This window comes from Chelonoidis abingdonii, chromosome 4 (genome assembly GCF_003597395.2).
Source record: "Chelonoidis abingdonii isolate Lonesome George chromosome 4, CheloAbing_2.0, whole genome shotgun sequence".
In the NCBI taxonomy this organism is placed as follows: Eukaryota; Metazoa; Chordata; order Testudines; family Testudinidae; genus Chelonoidis; species Chelonoidis abingdonii.
Genome location: NC_133772.1, coordinates 102,814,318 through 102,839,270, shown reverse-complemented (window position 1 = coordinate 102,839,270; position 24,953 = coordinate 102,814,318). Strand labels below are relative to the sequence as shown.

Here is a 24,953-nt window from a genome sequence, read left to right as displayed (position 1 = left end):
GCTACTCCTCTCGTTTGGGAGGAGTTCCGAAATCGATTTAAGGAGCCATTTAACTCGATATTAATGACGACGTCGTGTGAACGGATACAGCGTTAAATCAGTATATCGGCCATTAAACCGATTTAAAGTCGCAGTGTAGACCTGGCCTCAGTTTCCTCATTTTTTATAATTTAGCAGATAATTTTAAAAATAATTTGTGCATGGATTGCCTGTCCATTCCAGTTGTACATTCTCTATTTCCAACAAAGATTACAATCAAGTTATTTATGTCACTTTGGGAGCAGAAAAATGAAGCTAAAAGGATATATGGTATTAGGTCAGCCCAAATGACAGGAACATTTATATTTCATTACTATTTTAATCCTAAATGCTTTGTGAAACATTAAAAAATGCATTTTTTTTTTTTTTTAAAAGCGAAGGTCCTTTAATACCATAGCCTTCAGAAATTTCTTACCTTTGCTACTTGTGTTACTGCACTAGCTCCTAAGGCAGCATTTGCAATATCTTCCAGTTTACTTCTTGAAATAGCAGAAATAAAATTTAAATAATACGATTCATAAAGCTGATTTCGAAGATCCTGAAAGCAAAAATTAATAGCTTTTACTTTCAATAGGTACTAACGAGCATCTTGCTAAAAATGAAGCTACTTCTTAAAAATCTGAGAATTTTTATTACCTAGTGTTCTAGTAATCATTGAAATTAAATTATTCTGGTGTGCTTAGAGGAGTTTTGATACATAAAAAACATTATATTGCATAGATGCAGGGATAGTTAGGAAATTAAAGAAGTAAAGTTACCTTAAGTTTGGGTAAGAAAATAATATATTTGCTGGTATGTAGGAAAAGGCCCTAATAATCAAATAAAGGAAGATGGAGAGAATAAGAAGTTATAAGACCAGAATGTAATGTGTGAAGAATGCATGGTTCAAAAAGTAATTAATAAAACAAAAGGCTGCAGTAAGAAGACAAACTGTCTTAAAAGAAGCAAGCACACTCCTATTGTTCTGCAGGTAAGCAAGGAAGGGGAGGAGATAAGAAAGGAAGGCTTTGGAGGAAGGACAGCACCAATGATAACCTGCTTCAAACAGGTTTTTGCTCAAGCTAGCAAGTTAGCTGAAGTGTATAAAGAGCTCGGAACCTGAAGGTTCTTTATCAGGACTACTCCAATCATGCTGGGACAAATCAGGATGAAAGGACTATTCTCTGGTCCATCTGTGAGTATAATTGATCAGATCCTTACAGATGTGTATTACTGTATTGGATATAGTACACTGCATATTATGGGGGGGGGGGGGGGCTTTAGGTACATTTAAAGCAATCACACAACTATCATCTGGCCTTTGGACTTAAAGGAATGTATGTGGTAATAATGTCTGGTAGTGCCCTGTATTAATATTCATACATAATAATTCCAACACTGGACACAACATACTTAACACAAAACATCAAAAGCAAGGAAATGAAACTTAAGCTATTCAATAATGCACATGTCTCTACTATTCTACCCAAATACAGATTGCACCACAGAGCATAACCAGCAGGGATGCCTATATTCAAATCATCCTCTTCCCACAACTACATTCCCCCTCTCGACTATTGCTCTCTCAAAGTTCTGGGAAACATCAGCTTCACAAATTACAGTTTGGATACAGAAATATTTTTATATGAGAATTCCTTTTTGTGGCAAATATAGATTAATACAAGCAGTATGTTAAAATTTGGGAAAAGGTGCATTCATAAACTCACATGAATTAGATATGGACTACTATTTCAAACATTAAATGTGCAAAGTAGTTACCTGGCACATTCTGTCAATATTTTCTTCTGTTGGCATTACAAAGTATACTGCTGGAACATCTGGAATAGGATCTCGATCAGAATGCAAAAGCCTAAGGGAAAATCAAAACTAAGTTGACTTTCCAGTTACTGTTGCTTCTCTTCCTATTCACTCAACACTATGAACCTCAGAAAATAAAATGTTTAGTATGACCTCCTGCACATCCAATTTTCTAGAATTCCTCTATGTCTTATGAAGTTTGATTTCAGCAATGTCACCACACACACACAATGGTCAATTATTTCAAAAATAAAAAAAATTACTTGCTAGATGAACACTAATCCTAAATCAACAGTTGAGAGCTCCAGGGTAGCAAACGGACATTGCTAAGTTCTGTCTCTCTGAAGGATAAGAAGGAACTGAGAGGTGGTTGGGCCTACTCAGTCCTTTATGGGGGACAGAAGGAAATGCAAGGGCACATAGGATACACATACATCCTCAATATGCCCTTGACAAAAAAATCCTCTCTCATGAACATGCAAACTCACAGTGGGATCGAGGTGGATAAACACTTGAAGAAGAATACGGGTTATTTTATTTTAAATTTATTTATTTGAGAGAGAGTCTCTCCATCTTCCACTGTGTGGGAAATTCTTCTGACTAGTTTGATAACTTTACCCATCCTTCAGCCACAATGCTCCTACTGGATTTTGGGCAGGGATAAGAACAGAATCTTCAATTAAATTTTTAAATGTGCCTTTGTATTTTGTGTACTGATTCAAAAGACTGTGTGTGTGATTTTTCAGAATATAAACAACTGGAGTTGTAGATACATGGTTTGAAGTATAAGTAAACAGATATAACTAACAAATGCATGCACAAAGTACTCACAGATGCAAGGTGATGCCCATGTCTCTCAGCTCTTTCACTGACAGCAAAGGAGAGATGATATCTTGGCCAAATCTGTCATAAATGAGAACCTATAAAACATAGGATGAAAATGTTAAAATATTTCTTAATATGAAAATTTTATTAAATGTTCTAAGTTCTTCCATTCCTATCATTACTGTTTACTATGAGACAATAGAGCAGAAAAAGAACAAATGAGCAGCAAAAAAGAAAAATGGAGAAATCTTGCCAGAATCAGTGCTTGATGTCAGTCAAACAGGAAGCTCTACCCTCAGAAAAGTAATTATTGTGAAGTGCAAAAGTATCACAAAAAGGTCAACTCCTCTGACCTGAAAAAGAGAACTGATGGTACAGGCCTGAGTGGAAGAAGAGAAGGAAAGTATCATTTGGGGGAATTAAAGTTACTCCAGAATGCCATATTGAAAAAATAGCAATGAAGGAATTTTGGGCTCCGTTTGCCCTAGATTTACCACTTTAAAAATTCAGTTTCTTCCTTTGAATTCCTCTTTCCCATTTCTACCTATTTAATTTTGAATTTTTGCCAGTGCTTGCCCACATGTCACAAATGAGTCTTTGTCACTGGACCCAATAGGTCCTAAGTTCACTCCACTTATATATTTTAAGTGAGAACCTGAGAAGAAACTAATAGGTTTTCCTAGAACTTCAGTTAGGCATTGCTTCCTAAAGATGCTGTACTTCTAAACATGTATCTTTTCCATCAACCAGAATGTGCAATTCTCGATATGAATAATACATAGGATAAAAACCCTTAAAGAGTAAAAGAATTTAAGTACAAGAACAGCACAAACACTATCAACAACACAAAGGAGAAAAGGCTAGGCATTATTTAAAGAGAATTACACTGTCTGCTACAGTTGTTCAGTTTTTCCTATGCACAATGGCTAAATATATCACATCATAATTAGGATGTATGTATGTCACTGAAAACTTGGCCTGAAAAAGGTAACGTTTTCATGACAAATTTTCATAAGATAATTGGTGAAAGCAATCAAACTATGTGCAACCAAGTGTCTAGATTAAAATTTTTTTTAAAGGAAACATATACACTTTATATCATCTGTTACTACCTCACCCCCAATTCTACTCTTTTGCGCTAATACTACAGTTTGTTTTCAAATGTAAAGAAATTAAACTATTTTAATAATTAAAAAAGCATAAACCCAATAGAAAGATAAAGTGCCTATAAAAAGTTAATTTTCTCAAAGCCTGACAAATTGTCAGACATCGCAGGTTACTACTATAATATATCATAAACACTTGTTCTGATGTTTACCTAGCAGTTGCTAGATTTTTACCTCCAATTAGTCAAAATCTGATAATCTAAATTTTGGACATTCTAAAAGGCATCCTTATAGCATAAATCAAGTAGTTTCTCTTACCTTCCATATAGGTTCTCCTGTGCTGTTTTTAATAGGAGGAAGATTAAAATTCAACATACGCTTCAAGGCCACTGAAAAATAGTGCAATAAAAACATCCAATTACTACTATGTTAGCTTTACTTTTTTCCTTGATAATCTTTGAGACCAAATATGTTTACAAGGACATAAGATTGTTTTCTAATTTAATTCAGTACTGGTTTTTGCCAAAGGTCCAAAGCAAGACTTCACAATTTTTATTCTTTTTTTCCATAGACTTTAAGGTCAGAAGGGACCATCATGATCATCTAGTATGACCTCCTGCACATTACAGGCCACAGAACCTCACCCACCCACTCCTGGTTGAGTTACTGAAGTCCTCAAATCATGATTTAACGACTCCCACTTACAAAGAACCCACCATTTACACTAATTTAAACCTGGAAGTGACCCATCCCCATGCTGCAGAAGAAGGCCAAAAAAAAAAAAGCCCCCAAACCCAGGGTTTCTGCCAATTTGACCTGGGGGAAATTTCCTTCCCGACCCCAGATATAGCAATCAGTTAGAACCTGAGCATGTGGGCAAGACCGACCAGCCAGACACCTGGAGCAGAATTCTCTGTAGTAACTCAGAGACCTCCCCATCAAGTATCCCATCACTAGCCATATAATCTTTGAGTTAAATTCATGTTGAGATCTATTGTCCTTGACTTATCAAGTTCAACTAACTATTGCTGACAGAATGAAAAAAGTTTTTAAAATTGAAGACAGAATCTCTTCGTCCGATCAGTCGGACAAATTGTAGCCTCATGAGAATGTTGTTAATTAGAACACCTGCCAGAATACAACTCAGCTCTGTCCATTATATCTATGGCTTCCTCCGTCTCTTAGCAAGTTTCCATCTTTTAACAAGGAAAGTTACCTTTCTAGTATTTCATATAGCAGGAAGAACCCCAAACATAAGGGCCAAAAAGTTTCTTAAGATAATCAAGGCAGACTACAGTAATTCACAGATGGTGGGCACTGCCACATCGAAAAGTGGGAGCACACTGGAATGTGTGCGCCTTTAAAGAAAAAGTAGTAATGGCAGGTAAATTTAGAGCTAATAAAAAGGAAATATTTCACACAGCATGCTGTCTGGAATTCACTCTACAGGTGGTGAGCAAGTTAAATACTGTGAGTGGATTTTAAAAGATAGAAGATTGGATAGCCAAAGGAAAGAAGATATTCATAAATTACTGAAGTTTAGAATTAAAATACATTTATATATTGAAAAATGCTTAATTTCTGACTCAAGCAACAAATCAAATTTTAATATATGACGTGTCATTCCAACAAGGGTATACTAAAATAAATCTGACAATACCAAAAGAATGCTGAAGATTATGTGGGCAGAGGCACTCTTTTTACCATTTCTGGTGGAGCCCCAGTGTGTGGACAGAAAAATAAAAATTAAATTAAACGTTACTACCTCAGCTTCCAGCAGCCACAGGAGGTTGCTGGATGTGGGTCTGGTCTCCCCTGTACTGCTAGGAGCACCCTGAAGTCGGGGGAGGTACTCAGAGGTGGGTCTGTTCTCCCCCCCGTCAATGGCCATGCAGAGGAAGAATAAGTCCTGTCCCTCCCCAGTCTGGCCAGGACCATCAGCTAGGAGCCCCCAGCTAAGGTGCTCCCAGCAGCATGGGGGCAATAAGACCCACCTCCAGGAACCTCCTGTGGCTGCAGAAAGTTCCAGGGGTGCTGCCTTCAGACCTCAGCTCTGAAAGCAGTGCAGAAGTGAGTGGCAACCCTGTGACTCTCCCTACAACAGCTCTGCAATGTCCCTTTCCCCACTACCCTTTTGGGTCAGAACCTGCACATAACACCAAGAAGTTTCAGATGCAAACGTCTGAAAACATGAAACTGACTAATTTTCAAATCCCATAGCTGTGATATTGACCAGAATGGACCTGAATTTAGCGGGGCCCTTTAAATAAGTTACAGGTAACTTCTCTGAGGAGTCTAAAATCTAAATTAAGACTAACCACATTGAGAAACAGTAGGTGAGGATACTGGGAGATGAAGATTACATCAACGTTCATAAAGTGTACTCTGTATTGTGCTGTATCTTTTTAGTTGCCCTGGATTTTTACAATAAATTAATGAGGATTCATGGATTGTGTCCAGAGCAGAAGAAAACGTGGAATTTAGTGACAACAATTGAAATGAGTAATGAGGAGAAATGCTGGAGGAGAAGGAGGTTGTACAGCAGACAGGATCAAAGATGACAACTAAATAAAGCAACATCGAAGGATGGAATTGCTTGTAGTTTAAGGAAATTAAAGAATATCAGACTACACTAGAGAAGGTACTGGTTGAAGGGATAAAACAGGAGAAGAGATTAAGGCACAGAAAGGGAATAACAAGTACTGAAGGAGATCTTGAATTCCTCTATAGGCTACAGTAAGTAGTTTGAGATGGTTAGCATAGAAAATGAGGAAGATGATTTTAGAAACAGTGTGTTGAATAAACTCGCAGGGCACCAATGGGAGTCCAGGATACCTGAAAAGCAATTATTGCAATTGTCAAGATGACAGATGACCAAAAGATGAACCAAGGTTTTGGTGAAATCACTAGCAAGGAAAAGAAATAAAAAGGATTATGATGAAACATGCTTCCTGTTCTAACAGTACGTTCCAACAGATGGCTCAAGGCTCTACAAAGATGGATTACTCATTTGATTTTCCCTCATTTATATATATGATTAAATGACAACAGATAATTGAAACTTCAGAGTTATTACTGCTGCTCAGTTTTGAGAAGTTACAGAATGAAAATTGACTAAAAAGTCTTGTTGATGAATTAAGATCAGAAAAAAAGAAAATGCACAAGTGTAGAAGAAGCACATCGCAGAGACATTAATGTCTAAGAAAAGATTGATTAATTAGCCTTATTATAAATAGTAGTTCCCTCTAACATTCATCCTAGTTTTAAAACTCATGTTTTCTACCTCCTTGACTCTCCAGGACTCATATGCCTCCTATGTCTTTTGTTTAATCCTAACAGCAAATTCATGTAAGAAAGATGTGTTCTTCTGATGTCAAACCATATTTCATGTCTACTCCGGTCACATATAGTCACAAAGAGAAACTGTTTCCAGAAGACAGCAAACGTAACCTACCAAACACTTACTTTCCCATAATTTATGCCATCTCATCCATTCACTAGTCTACTTAGTCTGCAACAGCAACGCCAAAGCCTGGCGATTTTGCTGCCCTTAGCTCTCTACAACTGTGATCTTATTTACATTTCAGAAAAGTCTCTGCAGTATAGTCTTCTTCTGTTGCATTAACGGTCCAGGAAAGCCTATTCTTAACCGCTTCCAGCCACCGTACTCGCTGGGAACTAACAGTACCACCCAGGTGAGCTCCAATCCGCGGCAGAGTCGGGGCCACTCTTGGGACAGCGGATCAGGGGCGGGCCGAGCTCCGTGGTGCGTTGGGGTAACAGGAACAGAGGAGGCGGCGGACAGGTGGCTGGGGTCCCTGGTCGAGGTCAGGCGAGGGCCCCCCAAGCCAGCGTTACACAGCGGGGCGCCAGGCTTCACAGCCCCACTTACAAACAATTAATACCCAGACCAGGGGGCGGGCCCCGCTTGTGACAGGCCCCGCGCTGCCACCTCTTTGCCCGCGGGAGGGGTGTGTGAATCCCCCGCTCCCCCAACCACGCCCCCAGCTGCCAGCCGCTGCACGCCCCCTTCCAGCCACAGCTGCCGCCCGGCCGGGGGCCGCAAGTCCCCTGCTCGCGCCGCCGGACGGGAAACGCTACCGCCTGGGGCCGAGCCTCCGGGTGCCCACCAGGGGCTAGAAGGGAGAGCGCCTCACCTGTCTGCTTCTCCCGGATACCGACCGCCATTTTCACGGCCAGCCCCGCCCACCTCTGCGTACGTATCAGCCGGACGACGTGGCGCGTCGCTGCACTCGGAGGCAGGTCGAGAGGGGGCGGAGCCTCAGTGTCCTCCGCCTGGCCCCGCCCTCACCGCCTGGCCACGCCCCGAGCCCAGGTCGGGGAGGAGACTGGGAGCTGAGCAGAGCGAGGAGCTTGGCGGTGCGCGGCTCTGTTCATTTCATTACAGGGGATTTGTTTATTTCACCTCCTTAAGCGGAGAGCTGACCCGCCTGGCTCTCACCTTGGAGCCCCCTTTTCTAATGAAGAGAAGTCGCACCTGCCCTTAGCATAGAGCGGAGAGCCTGCGCCTGTTGAATATAGACGGATCGTATAGGAACCAGTGTGAAAGCCATGAACAGAAATTACCAATTCCAGGGTCCAATACTCTATCCTGGTTGCGGGGGGGCACTAAATTTAGGGGGTAATAATAGCATGTATGGGGGAAAATAGCCTATTATCGCGCAGGAAGAGGATAAGCCACACCCTGGACCAAAGGAAAGCGGTTATGTGACCACATCTTAAATACCACCACTTCCTATCTTTGATTCTGCAACCAGAATGCTCTTTTAACATTTTATATTTCACCTATAGCTACTATGAAATTAGCTGAGAATCCTATGGCACCTTATAGACTAACAGACGTTTTGGAGCATGAGCTTTCGTGGGTGAATACATGGGTTTGCATCTGACGAAGTGGCTATTCACCCACGAAAGCTCATGCTCCAAAACATCTGTTAGTCTATAAGGTGCCACAGGATTCTCTGCTGCTTTTACAGATCCAGACTAACACGGCTACCCCTCTGATACATGAAATTAGTTGTTAGCCTAGCTGTATTAGGAAAGCAGTCTGCAAGACTCCTTTAGCTGCCCTCTTTTGCAAGTCATCCCAGTATCTCCAACTGCACAAAGTACAATTCTGCTTCATATTTACTAGACCATCACCTTGGTTAAGCAATGGCTTGTCAGCCCATTGGACAGTTGCTTAAGTCTATGTCTAATTAGACTGACATACTTTATTTGCAGTTATAAAAACGCTATTAGCAGTGGACACAACTGACACCCAACAAAGAAAGCTGCAAACACTCAAATACATGGTTCTGTCAAACCTATTTTTATGCAAATTAAGTCAGATGAGCAAGGATGTCTCCAAGGTATGGCATTTCTTGAATGGTTTGTCACCTTTGCTTTTGATCTACTAATCAAACAGTAGTTAATTTTTAATTAGAGTGTATTCATGAAATTAAATTTATTCAGTGGCTATTAGCCAGGATGGGCAGGGATGGTGTCACTTGATGATTACCACTTTTATTCATTCCCTCTGGGGCACCTGGCATTGACCACTGTCAGAAGACAGTATACCATGCTAGATGGACCTTTGTATGGCCATTCTTATGTTCACTGAATATTTAAAATCACTGGCATGCTGGACAAAATGGGGAGAAAGCGAGTGAATGGCACAGGGATGTAACAAAGGAAGATAGGCTGGTCAGGCCAGGGAACGTGGGTGGATATTAAAAAGCTTACGGGACTTAAGGACTGCAAGTTAATGGGACTTGTGCTTAATGGGAGTTAGGTGCCTAAATACCATTGAACATCTAGGCCTCAGGCATTTTCAGAAATTCCACCCTGTGCCTATCAGTATGGTACTTCTTATGTGATGGATGCTACATAAATCCCACAACAAGGCATTTTCAAAATGAAAAAATGAAGTTCAACTGCTTTTGAAGAAAATACACTTTTAATACAACTGCTTACTAACTGAATCATTAGTTACTGTATTGCACTTCAAACATTTTATACACGTGACAGTTGTCTCCCAAAATTAATGTATTTACTTTACGGAGCAACACTGACATATAGCTGTTAAGTATATTACTTGAAGCTGCAACAGATTTCAGGCATTGTACCCCACAGCGATGGCAAAAACCAAAGCCAAATATATTTACAAAATTGCAACTTCCATAATGCATATTATTATACATAACGGATGTTAGTTTTTCTAAACATTCGCTTTGTGTTACATAAAACGCTAAATGCTGCACTTTTTACCAGAGAACATCAATATTTCCACAATTCAGATATTCTATTTTCTTTTAGCAAACCAAAATACATAACATGCTACTTTTCATAAACTAGTCTTTGATTCCCATTTTTCTTTTATGGAATTGGCAACTCCCTTATGTTAAACCAATAACATAATACCACAACTTTAAATCCTTTACTATATAGCTGATAGAGTGAAACAAAGCTACTCTAAAATATATTGTATTTTGCAGCTTCAGGAGTTTATTTAATTTATCGCTTCCCTATTTGAGGAAAAATACTAGTTTATATCAACTGGCACTTTAAAAAAAATATAAACCACAGAATTGGAGGAGTTGGATTAATGACCAATTTTCCATTTTCTGCTGTGCATATTTTAAACACTCCTCTTTAAATACTAAACTCTGTGTATGTATACCCTAGTGCAAGGAAGCTATTTAATGAAGAACTGTAAACCTAGTTTGTTAAAGATTTGCATTACATTTAATGCTGTAGAGCCTGAAGTAGAACATAAGGTTGGTTACTTCTCACTCTGAATATATTTAGCTCACAACACTTAATAAAAAAAAAAGACCCCAGACAGATTTTTTTGGCAAGACTCCCTCTCAGCCATCTTATTTGACTTTGACTATTCCTAGTTTTAAAAATGTAGATCCAAACAAACTTCAAGACTACAATATTTTAAACATCCAGTACACCTCTTCCTCGATATAATGCGAACCGATATAACACAAATTTGGATATAATGCAGAAAAGCAGTGCTCCGGGGCGGGGCTGCGCACTCCGGTGGATCAAAGCAAGTTTGATATAACGCGGTTTCACCCATAATGCGGTAAGATTTTTTGGCTCCCAAGGACAGCGTTATATCAAGGTAGAGGTGTATTAATCTAAGATTATTTGTAATAAAGTTCCCAAGAAAAACAAATAATAAATTGTTTATAAAATATGGCAGACCTCAAACAGAAGTTATCAGCTTGACACAGAAGTTACTGGGTGAGGTTCTATGGCCTGTATATGAAGGTGAGACTAGATGATCATGATGGTCCCTCTTCTGACCTTAATCACAAATCTTATCAAAGGTAAGCTTATTATACAAATTGTGTAGTAAGAAGCCATTATATTTTATGTTTAACAGATAACACTCTTGTTAATACTGGAGATTACAATAAGCAGCTTTCCTAACTCCTAGTTTTGCTTCCATTGTATATTTATTTTTTGTAAAATGGAAAAATTACCTGAGCATATTCAATGTTAATGATGTGTTATATAAATTAAATATTTAATTCTAGCAGTTGATTGACATAGTAACATAAGTTGCTCACTATTTCTACACCTCAACTTTCTAATGAAAGAGTTTTGTGCTTCAGCAAGATAACTTATTTCTAAATACAGTAAAGCTACTTGTATTTTGAGAATATGAGGAGGAATGACATTGAAAATGACAAACAATGTATGAATGTTATATCCATGACAGATGCTGAGAAATAAGCAGAAAGGGCCAAATTAGTCTCTGTTTTAGTTCTCAGGAAGATACTGGAGTTGCAGCAAGGATTAATTTAGTTTAGAATACCTGACTGAAGCAAAACACACACTACAAGAATGGGGATATTCTTTACCAACTTTGCAAAGTCATAATCCAGGAATGAGAACACAAGCCACTATGAGACTTTCAAAACTAAAGAAGTTAAGGTCTTTCAAAACTATATTCAAGGCCCTGATTATTCTAAAGTTGTAGAATTCTCTAAAGATTCCACCTTTTGCCACACAATCGTGCAGCAGAATCTAAATTTAAACCACAATGAAAATGTCTTGTTTTTTTAGTTATCAAGATAGTCTTCTAAAAGTTACCCAGAAATAAACAAAATTAACTGTTATCTTAAATCAGCAGAAAACTTGAAACAATAGCACCCAAAAAGATCAGATATGTACTATTTCCATTCATCTCAATTTGAGGTTAACTCCAAAATCTAACATTTAAATGTCAACATTGATTTTACACTTCCTGTGCCTTCTGAAGTGCCTAAAGCCCAACAGTTATTCTTTTGCCAAAACTACCAGCTCTCCCAGGCATTACATCCACAGGTTACATGCTTTGAGTCAAAAAAAATTTGCAGCACACTACAAAATAAGTGAAACCTCAAATTAAGCAACAATTAACAAGGAATGTTGCACTAGCTGCTGCATTAATTTTCTTATTTAGTTCAATGTAAGTATATGAGTCTGCTGCAGAATTCTGAGAGGTGGAGCACCACAGAAAACAGAAACTTTTGCTATAAAAGTTAGGTACGCCTTGCCAGAGCATATAGGCCTTCATTATAATGGTGGTAGACATTTCTGAAGTCAAGCAATAGTATAAAAAGTATCTCCAGAGCTGAGATCTTCAGAATAATGGACAGAAAGAACACATGGAACAGTTTCTTGAGGAAACACGAGAATTAAAATCAAGAATGTTGTCTGTATAATAGCAGAACAAATGGAATAACATTTTCTAATAACTAGTCAGTGGAACTCAGAGATACAATCAGTTCTGTTTCAAAAAGAGAGCCTACCAGACTTTTGGCTCACAACCAGAGTAACATCCTGACCTACTTCAGTCTGCTTTTTAAATGTTGAAGAAAGGGAGACTACTTTCAAAGTAGTTAAAGAAATAATGGCGTGGAAAAATACAAATATATGTCTATACTTCAGACATTTTCAGAAATTCTAAGATGTAAAATTAAAAACTACATACTCTCCAGACATTTCCTGACCGATATGGTTTGTAGTCTGAACAACAGAAAAAGACAATTCAGGGAGAAATGTTGTAGTTGCAAGAATCTGGAGGAAAGTTTTTTATGGTTTAATAGATAAATTGTACCAGTCATTAAAACACTGTTCAGCTATCTTAAATGTTTAAATACGTCAATCTGAGAATTCTCAAAGTTTTTCATAATGCGTCAAATTTTAATAGAGTGTCTCATGGACCACCTCAGATTCCATTCATACTTGCAGAACATTCCAGTGGCAGCTACAATACTGTACATGAACTAAAGAGAGTTACAAAGTATTACACATTTTTATACAGCTGAATGCAGTTTAGTAGCTGAAAACAGAGAAAGCATGCAACTAATCAGCTCCCATTTAAAAAAGAAAACCAAAAACCTTCAGACAGTCAATTTGAAAAATCTGCACTAGCTGAGATTTCTTTAAAATCTGTCCATCTATTGCATCACTAACAGGATTTTCTTTCCCACAAAGAGTTCCTTTGGACTATATGGGTATTTGTGCAGGAGTTTTTTTTTGGAGAGGGGGAATATAGGGGGATTGGGTTTTATTTTGTTTGTTTTTAAACACAAAGTGGTGAATCTTGCCTGTAATCTATTAGTAAACTTGCTTCTACGTGGCTAATAATATTTTATTTTTTAATCTTTGAAGGAATCTGAATAGTTAAGAGTCCACATGGAATAATAAATAAGATGGCCTTTGTTTGAGATATAGAATAGATAGATGTGATTTTTTCCTATTAATCTGATTAAGTAATAAAGAGCAATCGAATAAGAATAAGCTCAATCTAACAAAACAGCTTTTAAGAGAAATATCAACAGCCTAAAAAAATCAACTAACGAAGTATACAATCTTATTTCTCTCCAATAGGAGACTTCTATATAGATACATAATCAAGTAACTCATCTCCATCCCCCTTTCAATTAAAAAAATCTTTAAAATTAATATCAAAATGTTTCCTGTACTACCTTAATTATGAATGAACTACAGTTCATCTCACTAAAAACTAAACATTAATTGATCCAGATATCCATGGCCACTGCGGTATCTTTGAGAAGCAAATGGTACCATAATTACTGTAGAATTACAAATATTAAGTTCATTACATTTACCTACTGTAGCTGATACTGTTCAAAAGGCAGTAACAATTGAGAAAGAAATGGCATTTAGCATAAGGGCATAAAAAGGAAGTGCTGGACCTTGATTGCAATGGAATTTTGGGACAAGGATCAGAATAAATGATAATAAGAAATTATGGTGCAAGCTATTATCAAAATTACTCTGAATTCAGTTTAAGTTAAATGTGAACATCTTGTTCTAACCAGCAGAGTGGGAATAAACAGCAGAAATAGCTGTAAGGCTAACAATTTTATGTTTAGTTTTTAAAACACTTATTAGAGCCACACTTTCAGATCTTTTACTTCTGAATTTTATTTATTCCTTTGACTCTGTATAACAATTTATAGTGTAACACTGATATATAAAAATTCATGTGCAAATGACAAAGATTTAATTTAAACTCCAAAGAATCAAGCAATTTAGAGTAAAAGCAAATTTAGTTCTCAAACTTCATTATTTTCCTTGGTCTTCCCTGAACTGTGGTTGATTTTTCCAAGGACACAATATAATAGCCTTAAACTCCAAATTTTCTCTCTTCTGTGGATTTAACATATCATTAATATTTAAAAAGGAAAAAAATATTTACTGAATGTCAAACTGAAAAAACACCCGTAGAAGAACTGATGCAGTGTCCCATCACCGCTATTTCAAAAACATTATAAAAATCTAGAGTTGATCACCCTTAAAAATGTGCCTGCTTTGACTTTGATAAATCACGTTACCTCAATGTGTAGAGCATTACCTATACTTACTGATAGGGAACAGGGTGCTGAAAATATTTATAACCTTGCATATTTATCGATAGCAAAATTGGCAGTTTTTAAGTGTTATGCTGTCAGTTCCCCTTGAAGTCAAGGGCAAAACTCTGACTTCAACAAGAACATGATTCAATAGATATGAAAAATATTACATCCCCAATTTTAGCCTGAAAATGTCTTTATATCAATTTTAATTTCTATATCTTGTAGTATAATCTTCAAAAGTTCAGCACACAAGTACACTAACTACTGACTTACCAAATTTAAATATAGTTTTAGCCTACTGTTCTAGTGACGTGTCCAATTACTTTTTTCCACTTGAAAAATCTCCACACAAGTTTGATTTGTGAGCATATGCATTTTTAAAACAGTTTTGTAACTTAAAATGACTAATCAGAAAAATCTTATTTAGGTTTAGACTATCTGGTAAGTTCCAAACTAGAGCAATGAATTGGACAAACAACAAAAGCAATTTTTGTAAACCAGTGGGGGAAAACTGAGATGGGAAAAAAGGGTATCAATGCTCAGAAATGTAATAGCAGCTCACAAGAAGGAACATCCCACAAACAGAAAAATTGAATTTGACATCAACTTTAGTAACAAAAAAAAAATTATTCTAATTCTAGTCTTAGTCCGTTGCTGATGGCAAAGTCCATTTTGTTTTTAAACTGCTCATACGTCTTTGTTATTGGAAGTTCTAAGCTGTTAAGTTGTCTGTTTCCAACAGGGTATTTTATACGCAGAAATTTAACTGAGGGGTCAGGCTCAAAACCAATGGGCGGGACAGAACTAGAACCAGTTGCAAAGACCAGAATGTCTTCCAGTGTTGCTGCAGACTCACCACCTAAAAGAAAAAAGTTTAATATTATACAGTCAATCTCAGTTACTCATAAATTATCTCAACACAGCTATTTTGGGGAAGAACCCTGATTAACAAGGAATCAGCCTTTTGTATATCAATAACCTGAGTATCTTTGCAATGAGAAACAAAACTAAATTAGAAAAAGTTTTCACTAAGATGCAAAGAAAAAACTTTGGGTTAATTGAGGGAAATCTAAGGTGGTGATGCAGAGGAGGGATTGAACCAAAAAAACCCACCCCTTTAGCTAACTGAACTAAGTAATGAGGGAAAAGAGAGTTCACTTACCTTCCACATCTTGTAAATAACCCATCCAGAAATCAACACCTTTGACTTTGTTTACATCTGATAAACAGTGGATTGTAAAGAGATCACCAAGAACTCTTGCTGAAAGTCTCTCGGGTTTGTGACACAATATGCTAGAGAACGCATCAGGATGCAGCTGTATTTTTTCCAAAACACCAAGCATTTTCAAACCTTGCCTAAAGCTGGAATCATAAAAAAAGAGATGGCATTAGAAAGTCACTGAAGAACTAATTTTGCCATAAAATGTTTCACAATACCTTTTGTTTTACGAAGGCAGGTACATATAAGTTTTCTATAATTATGAGATTCCTGCCTATGAGAAATATTTCCCTAATTTTCATTTACAGTGTTCATTTAAATTTTTATTTTGTTTACCTATGTTACCAACACCAGTTTAGATTGTTAAAAATGTAACAGTTTTGAGAATCCAGTTATAAGTAGATGTATTTTTTGCATCTCTCTTAGCTAAAAAACACAATGAAATCTGCCATTTTCAGGTTCCTTGACTGCCTGGGGATGTTTGTTTTTAAAAAAATTATTTTATTTTTTTCAAAAATAGAGGAGACATCTGTTAATATTAAATTTTATAAAAAATGGTTTTAGAAAATTTATAATTTGGGGTTTTTGTCCCTTTAGGACTAAAGTATAAAATTCTTAAATATTGAACTTCCTTGACTTCCTCCATAGCGGTTTCTCTCGGCTTCTTTGTAGATACTAACAGGAATTAGAAGTTTATAATGACTGGCAGGTTTACAGATCTGAATTCTCTACTATATGCTGACAGATTATGTTTCAAACTTTAGTTTTAACTAAATGTGATAGTTACATTAAAATCTAAAGTAAACTTAAAGGGAGGGGATATGGGTGGGAAGGAATCCAACATAATTTTAACTGTATTTGGCTATTCAAAACAACTTCAGAAAAATGTATAATGCAGTACAAGACCTGATTTTTAGAATTCAGTGTGCATGATTCCATGCCCAAAAACGTATATGCAACTGTGTACAAAATTTACATGAACAATTACTATAGCCTCTCCCACACTGAGTAGTACCTTATTCCACAACTAGTTGTAAGCAATTTCAATGCTTCTCAATAGTTTAATAAGTAAAAAATGAATACTTTAAAACTTTCACAACCAAACAAACCTTTCAAAAGGTGAATGAACTCGCTTAATTACATGATAGATCAGTAAGTCGTTCACCAACATATCCTTATCACACAGAGTTGTCATAGGTCTTAAACATCCAGCAATAATAAGATATTCAGAGCAGTCACTTATTGTAGATTTTAAGTTGGCCAGAGTTCTTGATGATTTTATCTACAGTAGGAAAACAAAACATTTACTAGGTATTTGTTTGCTTCATATCTGTTCCATCAATAAATATAAAATTTAGACGTCTGGACTCAGTAATCTCTTCCTAGCAAGTACTTCCATGACCCCCATCATCTTAGTATCTGAACACCTTTGGCTGAGGCATATGTATTGTCAACAGGATGCAGATTATGTCAAAAGGACAACAGTCAAACACTGATTTTGATCAATCATATACTATTCCTCAATACTTGCCAGAAACATGCCTATCCCACAGTCTAACCTCAAATCTAGCATCTCAAGGCTCCAAAGCAAGAGAACACCACTGCGTGGGGCACTTTACCATTTTTATTCTTTGTGCTACATCAAAATCTGCAACATCTTCCACTGTTGGTTTCACATTCTCTGGTCCATAAACAAGACAGTTAAACAGAGTTTTGGAAAAGAAACTGGGAGGTACACCACCATGAACCAAAGAAACTGCAATCATTTTGCCAGCTTCATAGTATAAATTCTCTTTTACAGCTGTAAATAAAGAAAGTATATTTGAATTAATAATGTACTATGATCTGCAACAGTTATCACTACTCTCTCATATCAATACGCATATAAGACAAACTCTTAAGGCTGAGACAATAACACTGACAAAAATTCATGGATATGACCAAGTGAAGAAGCAACTTGCTCTCTGGCCCATCCTTCCACCCCTCAAGCCAAGCCAAGCCCAATCACAGTGGAGCTCTCCCGCTCTCTACCTTACACAGCGCTCAGTTCTGAGGCATGAAAATAGCACTTCAAGCAGCTCTGGAGAAGTAATAAATACAGTGGAATGGTGGGAAGAGAGACGAAGAAATAGAGGGAAGGGAAAGTGAAAAGAAGAAAAGGTACCCTTTCTGAAAAAAGGTAAACTGAGTGTTTCCTGTTTAGCTCAGTGATTTGAGCATTGGCCTGCTAAACCCAGGGTTGTGAGCTCAATCCTTGAGGGGGCCACTTAGGGATCTGGGGCAAAAATCAGTACTTGGTCTTGCTAGTGAAGGCAGGGGGCTGGACTCGATGACCTTTCGAGGTCCCTTCCAGTTCTAGGAGATAGGTATATCCCCAATTTTTTCTTTTTGAGGTCCAGAGATCAAGAGTTCCAAATTTGATTGCAAGTCTACATCCATATAGTAATATTACTATCAAGTATTCCAATCACACCAAATCAGCACTAAAAAATGTAGACAACATATTCATTGCCCAATTCTTACCCCAAAACTCACATTTTAAAAATAATAAAAGAAAAAATTAGTTTGGCACACATCTACTTCTATTTTGTGGGGCTCATGGTCATTTTATCTTGTTATCAGAATTAACTGTTTTTTTCTTCAGATGTTTATTATACTGAAAATTACTTTTGACAGATCTATGTTTTATCATAAAATTTATGCTGTATTTACCTTGAGAATCAAGCGATAAGTTCTTTGAGGAAGAGCCCTCAAATAGTGATGAGTTCTGAAGATGAAGCATTAATAATCGGAAAAACTCATGTTTTGATCCATGAAAAGCATCTGTCTCTACTCTACCCTTGCAATTTGTGAACTTCACTTCCATAGTGTTTGCAGGATTGAAGTTTCGCCCTCTGAATCCTTTTAAGGCACTACTCCAGATATTGTCTCTGTTGATGTTCAGTCTTGTAGTTTTTGTATTATTAACCTGTAACTTTAATTCCCTCAATAAATTAGAAGCTTCTCTTTTTTGTATTCTTAGTTGCCTACAAGACACAAACGAGCACATTTTTTAATGAAACACAGGATATATGGTCATTGACAATCACAGTATAAGAAATCATAGATCAGTCTTTCTGAATCAGAAAGTCTATCCTTCTGGCACCCATCTATGGATACTGAAATTTTAGCAAGTTCCTATCAGTTACTGCAAGACAATGGACAGACTCACAGCTGGATTAGTCAAAATGAAGCCCAAGCTTTCAAGTTGAGTGCCACGTCCCTTTTCTCAGGGCTGGTTTTATTAATTAACACAAGATACAAGAGTCTCAAAATAACACAAGACACTGGGTAATGGAGGCTTGTTCCACTTATCACTAAAAGAGTAATGAGAGGATACATCCTTCCCTGTTGGTAGTCTTTCCTGGCAATCCCCTAGGACTTTTCTCAGGGCATTTCCTTAACTCTTGTTCTCCTGAAAATAAGCCAAGAACTTTCCTTTATGTACTCTCCAGCAAGTAGTCACATGATGCTTGACTGACTGACCCCTTGCCATCTTAAAAGCTAGTGTTGCCCACTCTGTGGTACAAAAAGAAAAAAAGGGGGGACATCTGGGATGATCCTGAGCCCATAAAAATTGACAGCTGGCCAGGTGTACTGAGCACCATTAGAAATTACTCAAGATAACTATCTCAAAAAAGGGATGATCCTTGGGAAAACCTGGACAAGTGGCATCTCTATAAAGGACCACAGACTGTAACAAGTACATGGGAACACACTGCCCTGATGGAGTTACATGAACATTCTGGAAGCTAATAAAGATAAACACTTAAAAACCATATACTTAGTCTGATGTAAAATCTCTAACTTAAAAAAGGAACTCAAATTCAAAGATTTCTGAGATATACTAATACATGATTTCAGAGGTAACACTATTGGAACCATGTATTTTAAAGTAACAAAAAATTAGTTACAAAGTTACAATCAAGTTCTATTAGAATTGATAAACTGCCTTTAGCTTCACTGTATTTATTACTTCTTGCCGTAAAATTCTCACCTGAGAATATTGCAAGGGTTGGCAACCCACAGCACGCGAGCCAATTTTGAGTGGCACGCAGCTGCCTGCCGTGATCCCAAACCCTAGCCCCACCGCCCACCCCTGCAGGGGCAGAAGGCAGAAGCTTGGCCCTGCGGCAGTCAAGCTTCCCCCGTCCCCCACTTCTTCCCCCAGCTTGGTGCTTTCCTGCCCCGCCCCCTCTCCTTCCCTGTGCTGATCAGCTGATGGCCCTTGCGAGGGAGCGGTAGCGTGCACCCAGCTTCATAGAGGATGCAGAGAGAGGTAGGGATGGAGCCTTGGGGAAGGGGTTGGAACAGGGCATATCACTTCCAGCCCCCTTCCCTGAGCCACTCAGGGCAGGGGGTGGGAGCACTCCTACGAGCCGAGCACCCCAGTCCTCTGCCCTGACCCCCCACACACACCCAGCCTTCTGCCCTGCACCCCCCTGCCCTCCAGCCCTCTGCCCTGAACCCCCCACCCCAAAACACACCCAGCCTTCTGCCCTGCACCCCCACAGCCCCATCCCTCTGCCCTGAGCCCCCCCCCACAACCTTCTGCCCTGTACCCCCATACCCCCAGCTCTCTGCCCTGATCATTGAACCCCCCATACACCTAGCCTTCTGCCCTGCACCCCCCTCCCACCTCCCATGGCACCCCATGACTGGTGCCATGACCATGAACGGTCTCGTGTTGGAGGGGACCGACGTGAAGGAGATTTGTGAGACAATCTCTGACGGGAGGATTGTCGGTACCAAGAATACGAAGATCAGTGTTGTGACTCTGGATTTCTGCGTCCCATAGGTGGTGACCATGGCGTCGGAGATCTGGGCCTCCTGGCCGGAAGCCAGGGTTGTGGTACCGGGGTCCTTGGCTGTGGTGAAGGGGAACGATGTCTGCATTCTGGAAGGCATTCCATTGCCTTTAGGGGTGGTTCCATCACCAGCTTGGTTACCTGAGATGGTCTCTTGGCAGCATCCACCATGTGGCCAGACATCTGCGGTGCTGGTCGGCCTAACTGTTCTTTGGCCACTGGGCACGCCTGGGGCACAGATGGCCCTACAATGGGCCAGGACCCCCTACCGCTCCTTTGAGTAGGAGGCAGGTTCCTGGCTGGGATAGGGGGATCTGACCACAGCAATACCCCCCGAGATCCTCTGTTGCAGGCAGGAGGCCTAACTCAGATCCTCTTCCCGATGTTTCCTTGCGTGGTGCCTGCAGACCAGACAACTTAGGCCGCTTCTTTGGTACTGTAAAGGGGGAATGGTGCCGGGCAGAAGCTGGTGCCAGTAGTGCACTGCGTGCCAATGCCGAAGTACCAGGCGTGGAGTCTGAGTGCGAGGGCTCCAATGCCGGGTGCAGAGCAGCCTCCATAGGAAGGGCCCTTAATCGAATGGCCCCCTCTTTTTGAGTTCAGGGATGAAAGATTTTGCAGATCCGGCACTTGTCTTTTCTAAGGGACTCCCCCAGGCACTTCAGACAACTCTCGTGCAGGCTGCTGATGGGCACTGGCTGGCTACACTCAGAAAACATCTTGAAGCCTGGAAAGCAGGGTATGACCCACTCCAGGCCAAAGTCCTAGCCTGGACTCTACATAAGAACGGTTGTACCGGGTCAGACCAAAGGTCCATCTAGCCCAGTATCTGTCTACCGACAGTGGTCAATGCCAGGTGCCCCAGAGGGAGTGAAGCTAACAGGCAATGATCAAGTGATCTCTCTCCTGCCATCCATCTCCATCCTCTGATGAACAGAGGCTAGGGACACCATTCTTTACCCTTCCTGGCTAATAGCCATTTATGGACTTAGCCACCATGAATTTATCCAGTTCCCTTTTAAACATTGTTATAGTCCCAGCCTTCACAACCTCCTCAGGTAAGGAGTTCCACAAGTTGACTGTGCGCTGTGTGAAGAAGAACTTCCTTTTATTTGTTTTAAACTTGCTACCAATTAATTTCATTTGGTGACCCCTAGTTCTTGTATTATGGGAATAAGTAAATAACTTTTCTTTCTCCACTTTCTCCACATCACTTATGATTTTATATACCTCTAACTAACAGACTACTACTAAAACACTTAACAGCTAACTAATCACTGACTAAACAACAAAGGAGAACAACCTGAACAGTGAAAAAAACATGGTTACCTACCTTTTAATAACTGTTGTTCTTCGAGATGTGTTGTTCACGTCCATTCGAAGTAGGTGTGTGCGCGCCGCGTGCACGCCAGCCAGATTTTCCCCTAGCAGCGTCCATAGGGTCGGCCCGGGCGCCCCCTGGAGTGGCGCCACCATGGCGCCCTATAAAGGGGCCCACCAACCCTCCACCCCCTCAATTCCTTCTTGCCGGCACTCCGACAGAGGGGCAGGAGGTTGGGTGTTGGAATGGACATGAAAAACACATCTCGAAGAACAACAGTTACTAAAAGGTAGGTAACCGTTTTTTCTTCTTCGAGTGGTTGTTCATGTCCATTCAAAGTAGGTGACTCACAAGCCTAACCTTAGGAGGTGGGGCTGGAGATCACTGCTGACTGGAGTACTGCGCGACCAAAGGCTGCATCATCCCTAGCCTGGTGCGAAATGGCATAGTGAGACGAGAATGTGTGGATGGAGGACCACGTGGCCACTCTACAAATCTCCTGAGTTGGAACCTGAGCCAGGAACGCCGCAGAGGAGGCCTGCGCCCTAGTGAAGTGGGCCGTGACCGGAGGGACAGGGGTCTTAGCTATACGGTAGCATTCCCGGATGCAAGTCGCGATCCACGAAGAGATTCACTGAGAGGAGACTGGGAACCCCTTCATCTTTTCTGCCACTGTGACGAAAAGCTGGGTTGAGTGGCTTGGTACGCTCTATGTAAAAAGCCAAGACCCTGCAGACATCCAGGAAGTGTACGTCCGCTCTTCACTGGAGGTGTGTGGTTTCGGATAAAACACCGAGAGAAAGATATCTTGGCCCATGTGGAACTGTGAAACGACCTTGGGTAGGAAAGCCGGATGAGGTCTCAGTTGGACGAGGTCTCAGTTGGACATTGTCCTTGTAGAAGACTGTGTACGGGGGCTCAGATGTTAATGCTCAAAGCTCCAACACCCGTCGGGCCGAGGTTATCGCCACCAGGAAGGCGGTCTTGTACGACAGGTACAGCAGGGAGCACGAAGCCAGAGGCTCAAAGGGAGACCCAATAGGACCAGATTCAGGTCCCAAGCAGGGGTCAGCTGACGCACGTGCGGGAAGAGCCTGTCCATACTCTTGAGGAAATGCCCAACCAGTGGGTTCGCAAACACCGAGCATCCCCCCCTCCCAGATGAAAAGCGGATATGGCTGCCAAGTGAACGCGAATGGAGGAAAGGGAGAGGCCCAGTTGTCTTAGGTGAAGCAAATAATCAAGGACAGCTGGAACTGGTACCCCCAGCGCGTCGAGACCCCGCTGACCCGACCATATGGAGAAGCGCTTCCATTTAGCCAGGTAGGTGGTCCTAGTTGACGGCTTCCTGCTACCCAGCAGCTTGACCTGCTGGGAGCACTGCAACTCCACCGGGTTCAGCCATGGAGCATCCAGGCTGTGAGGTGAAGGGACTCGAGGTTCGGATGGTGGAGGGAGCCCCGGTCCTGTGTGATCAGGTCCGGGAGGAGGGGCAGCGTCAGGGGCGCCTGAGCAGACATGTGCAGGAGTGACGTGTACCAATGCTGGCGCGGCCACACCGGAGCTATCAGGATTACCCTGGCGTGATCCCTGCAAATCTTTAAAAGCATCCTGTGTATCAGGGGGATCGGAGGGAAGGCATAGAGGAGATCGTCCTCCCATGGCTGAAGGAAGGCGTCCGACAGAGATCCCCGACCGCAGCCCAGGAGGGAGCAAAATCATCAGCACTTCCTGTTTTCCCTTGAAGCAAACAGGTCTAACTGGGAAAAGCCCCAGAGCTGGAAAATTGAGACCATCACATCCCATTGGAGGGACCACTCGTGACCCTGGAACGAGCGGCTGAAGGTGTCCACCAAACCGTTCTGCTCCCCCAGAAGCTAGAACACCGTCAGGTGAGTGGCATTGTGAATACAGAAATCCCACAGCACGAGGGCTTCCCTGCAGAGGGGAGAGGAGCGTGCACCCCCGTTTGTTAATATAAAAGACTGCCGCCGTGTTGTCCAAAAGGATTGAAACACACCTGCCGGCCAGGAGAGACCGGAAGGTGAAACACGCCAGGTGGACCGCTCTCAGCTCCCTGACATTGATATGCAACTCGAGGTCCTCCGGCGACCACAAGCCCTGCGTCCTGAGGCGTCCCAGGTGCGCTCCCCAACCTTGATCCGAGGTGTCTGTCACCAGGGAGAGGGAGGGCTGTGGGGCAGCAAAGGGGACACCCATGCAGACTTCCCGCGGGTCAAGCCACCACCGTAGCAAGCTCAGCACCAAGCGGAGAACGGACACCACCGAGTCCAGATGGTCCCTGCTTGGGCGATAAACTGTCACCAACTAGGACTGCAGCGGGCGAAGCCGCAGTCTGGCATGGACTACCACATAGGTGCATGCCGCCATGTGGCCCAGCAGCCGGAGGCAAACTCGCGCCATGGTGACAGGGGCGCAATGCAGTCCTAGGATGAGCTCACAAATTGCACGGAACCTGGACTCCGGCAGATACGCTTTGGCATGTGTGGAGTCCAGAACTGCTCCTATGAATTCTATTCATTGCATCGGAGACAGGGTGGATTTGGCTTCATTCGAGAGGAGGCTAAGACTGAGAAAGGTTCGCCTGATGAAGCACACCTGGGTCTCTACCTGCTCCTTGGAGTGGCCCTTTATGAGCCAGTCGTCCAGGTGGGGGAATACCTGGATGCCCCGCCTGCGCAGGAAGGCCGCCACGACCGCCATGCACTTCGTGAAGACCCTGAGAGCAGCTGACAGGCCGAACGGGAGCACTGTGAACTGCAGATGGACGTCAGCCACGACGAACCTGAGGTACCGACCGTGCCGTGGAATTATGGCAATGTGGAAATAGGCGTCCTTTAAGTCGAGGGCAGCATACCAATCTCCTGGATCCAAGGAGAGGATGATCGA

General features: G+C 41.0%; 2 protein-coding genes across 5 annotated transcripts in view; both read right to left on the bottom strand.

Moving 5' to 3' along the window:
* The window catches only part of SCFD1 (sec1 family domain containing 1), a 152,399-nt gene extending 144,381 nt beyond the window's left edge, over nt 1-8,018 (bottom strand). For 2 of the 3 annotated variants that reach the window (XM_075065500.1, XM_032796638.1), the window contains exons 1-5: nt 7,925-8,018; nt 4,086-4,156; nt 2,668-2,756; nt 1,798-1,888; nt 455-577 (exon numbers count right to left, since the gene is read on the bottom strand). In XM_075065500.1, the coding sequence (XP_074921601.1) occupies nt 455-577; nt 1,798-1,888; nt 2,668-2,756; nt 4,086-4,156; nt 7,925-7,955 (405 nt within the window). In that variant the 5' untranslated portion in view covers nt 7,956-8,018. Of the gene's footprint in view, nt 1-454; nt 578-1,797; nt 1,889-2,667; nt 2,757-4,085; nt 4,157-7,347; nt 7,491-7,924 lie in introns of those variants that run through there. The other variant, XM_075065501.1, reaches the window with a different exon arrangement.
* Nucleotides 8,019-12,838: 4,820 nt separating this feature from the next.
* Nucleotides 12,839-24,953, bottom strand: part of G2E3 (G2/M-phase specific E3 ubiquitin protein ligase) — a 65,594-nt gene continuing 53,479 nt past the window's right edge. The window contains exons 13-17 of one of the 2 annotated variants that reach the window (XM_032796636.2): nt 18,588-18,901; nt 17,495-17,676; nt 16,985-17,157; nt 15,819-16,018; nt 12,839-15,515 (exon numbers count right to left, since the gene is read on the bottom strand). In XM_032796636.2, the coding sequence (XP_032652527.1) occupies nt 15,283-15,515; nt 15,819-16,018; nt 16,985-17,157; nt 17,495-17,676; nt 18,588-18,901 (1,102 nt within the window). In that variant the 3' untranslated portion in view covers nt 12,839-15,282. The remainder of the gene's footprint in view (nt 15,516-15,818; nt 16,019-16,984; nt 17,158-17,494; nt 17,677-18,587; nt 18,902-24,953) is intronic. The other variant, XM_075065499.1, reaches the window with a different exon arrangement.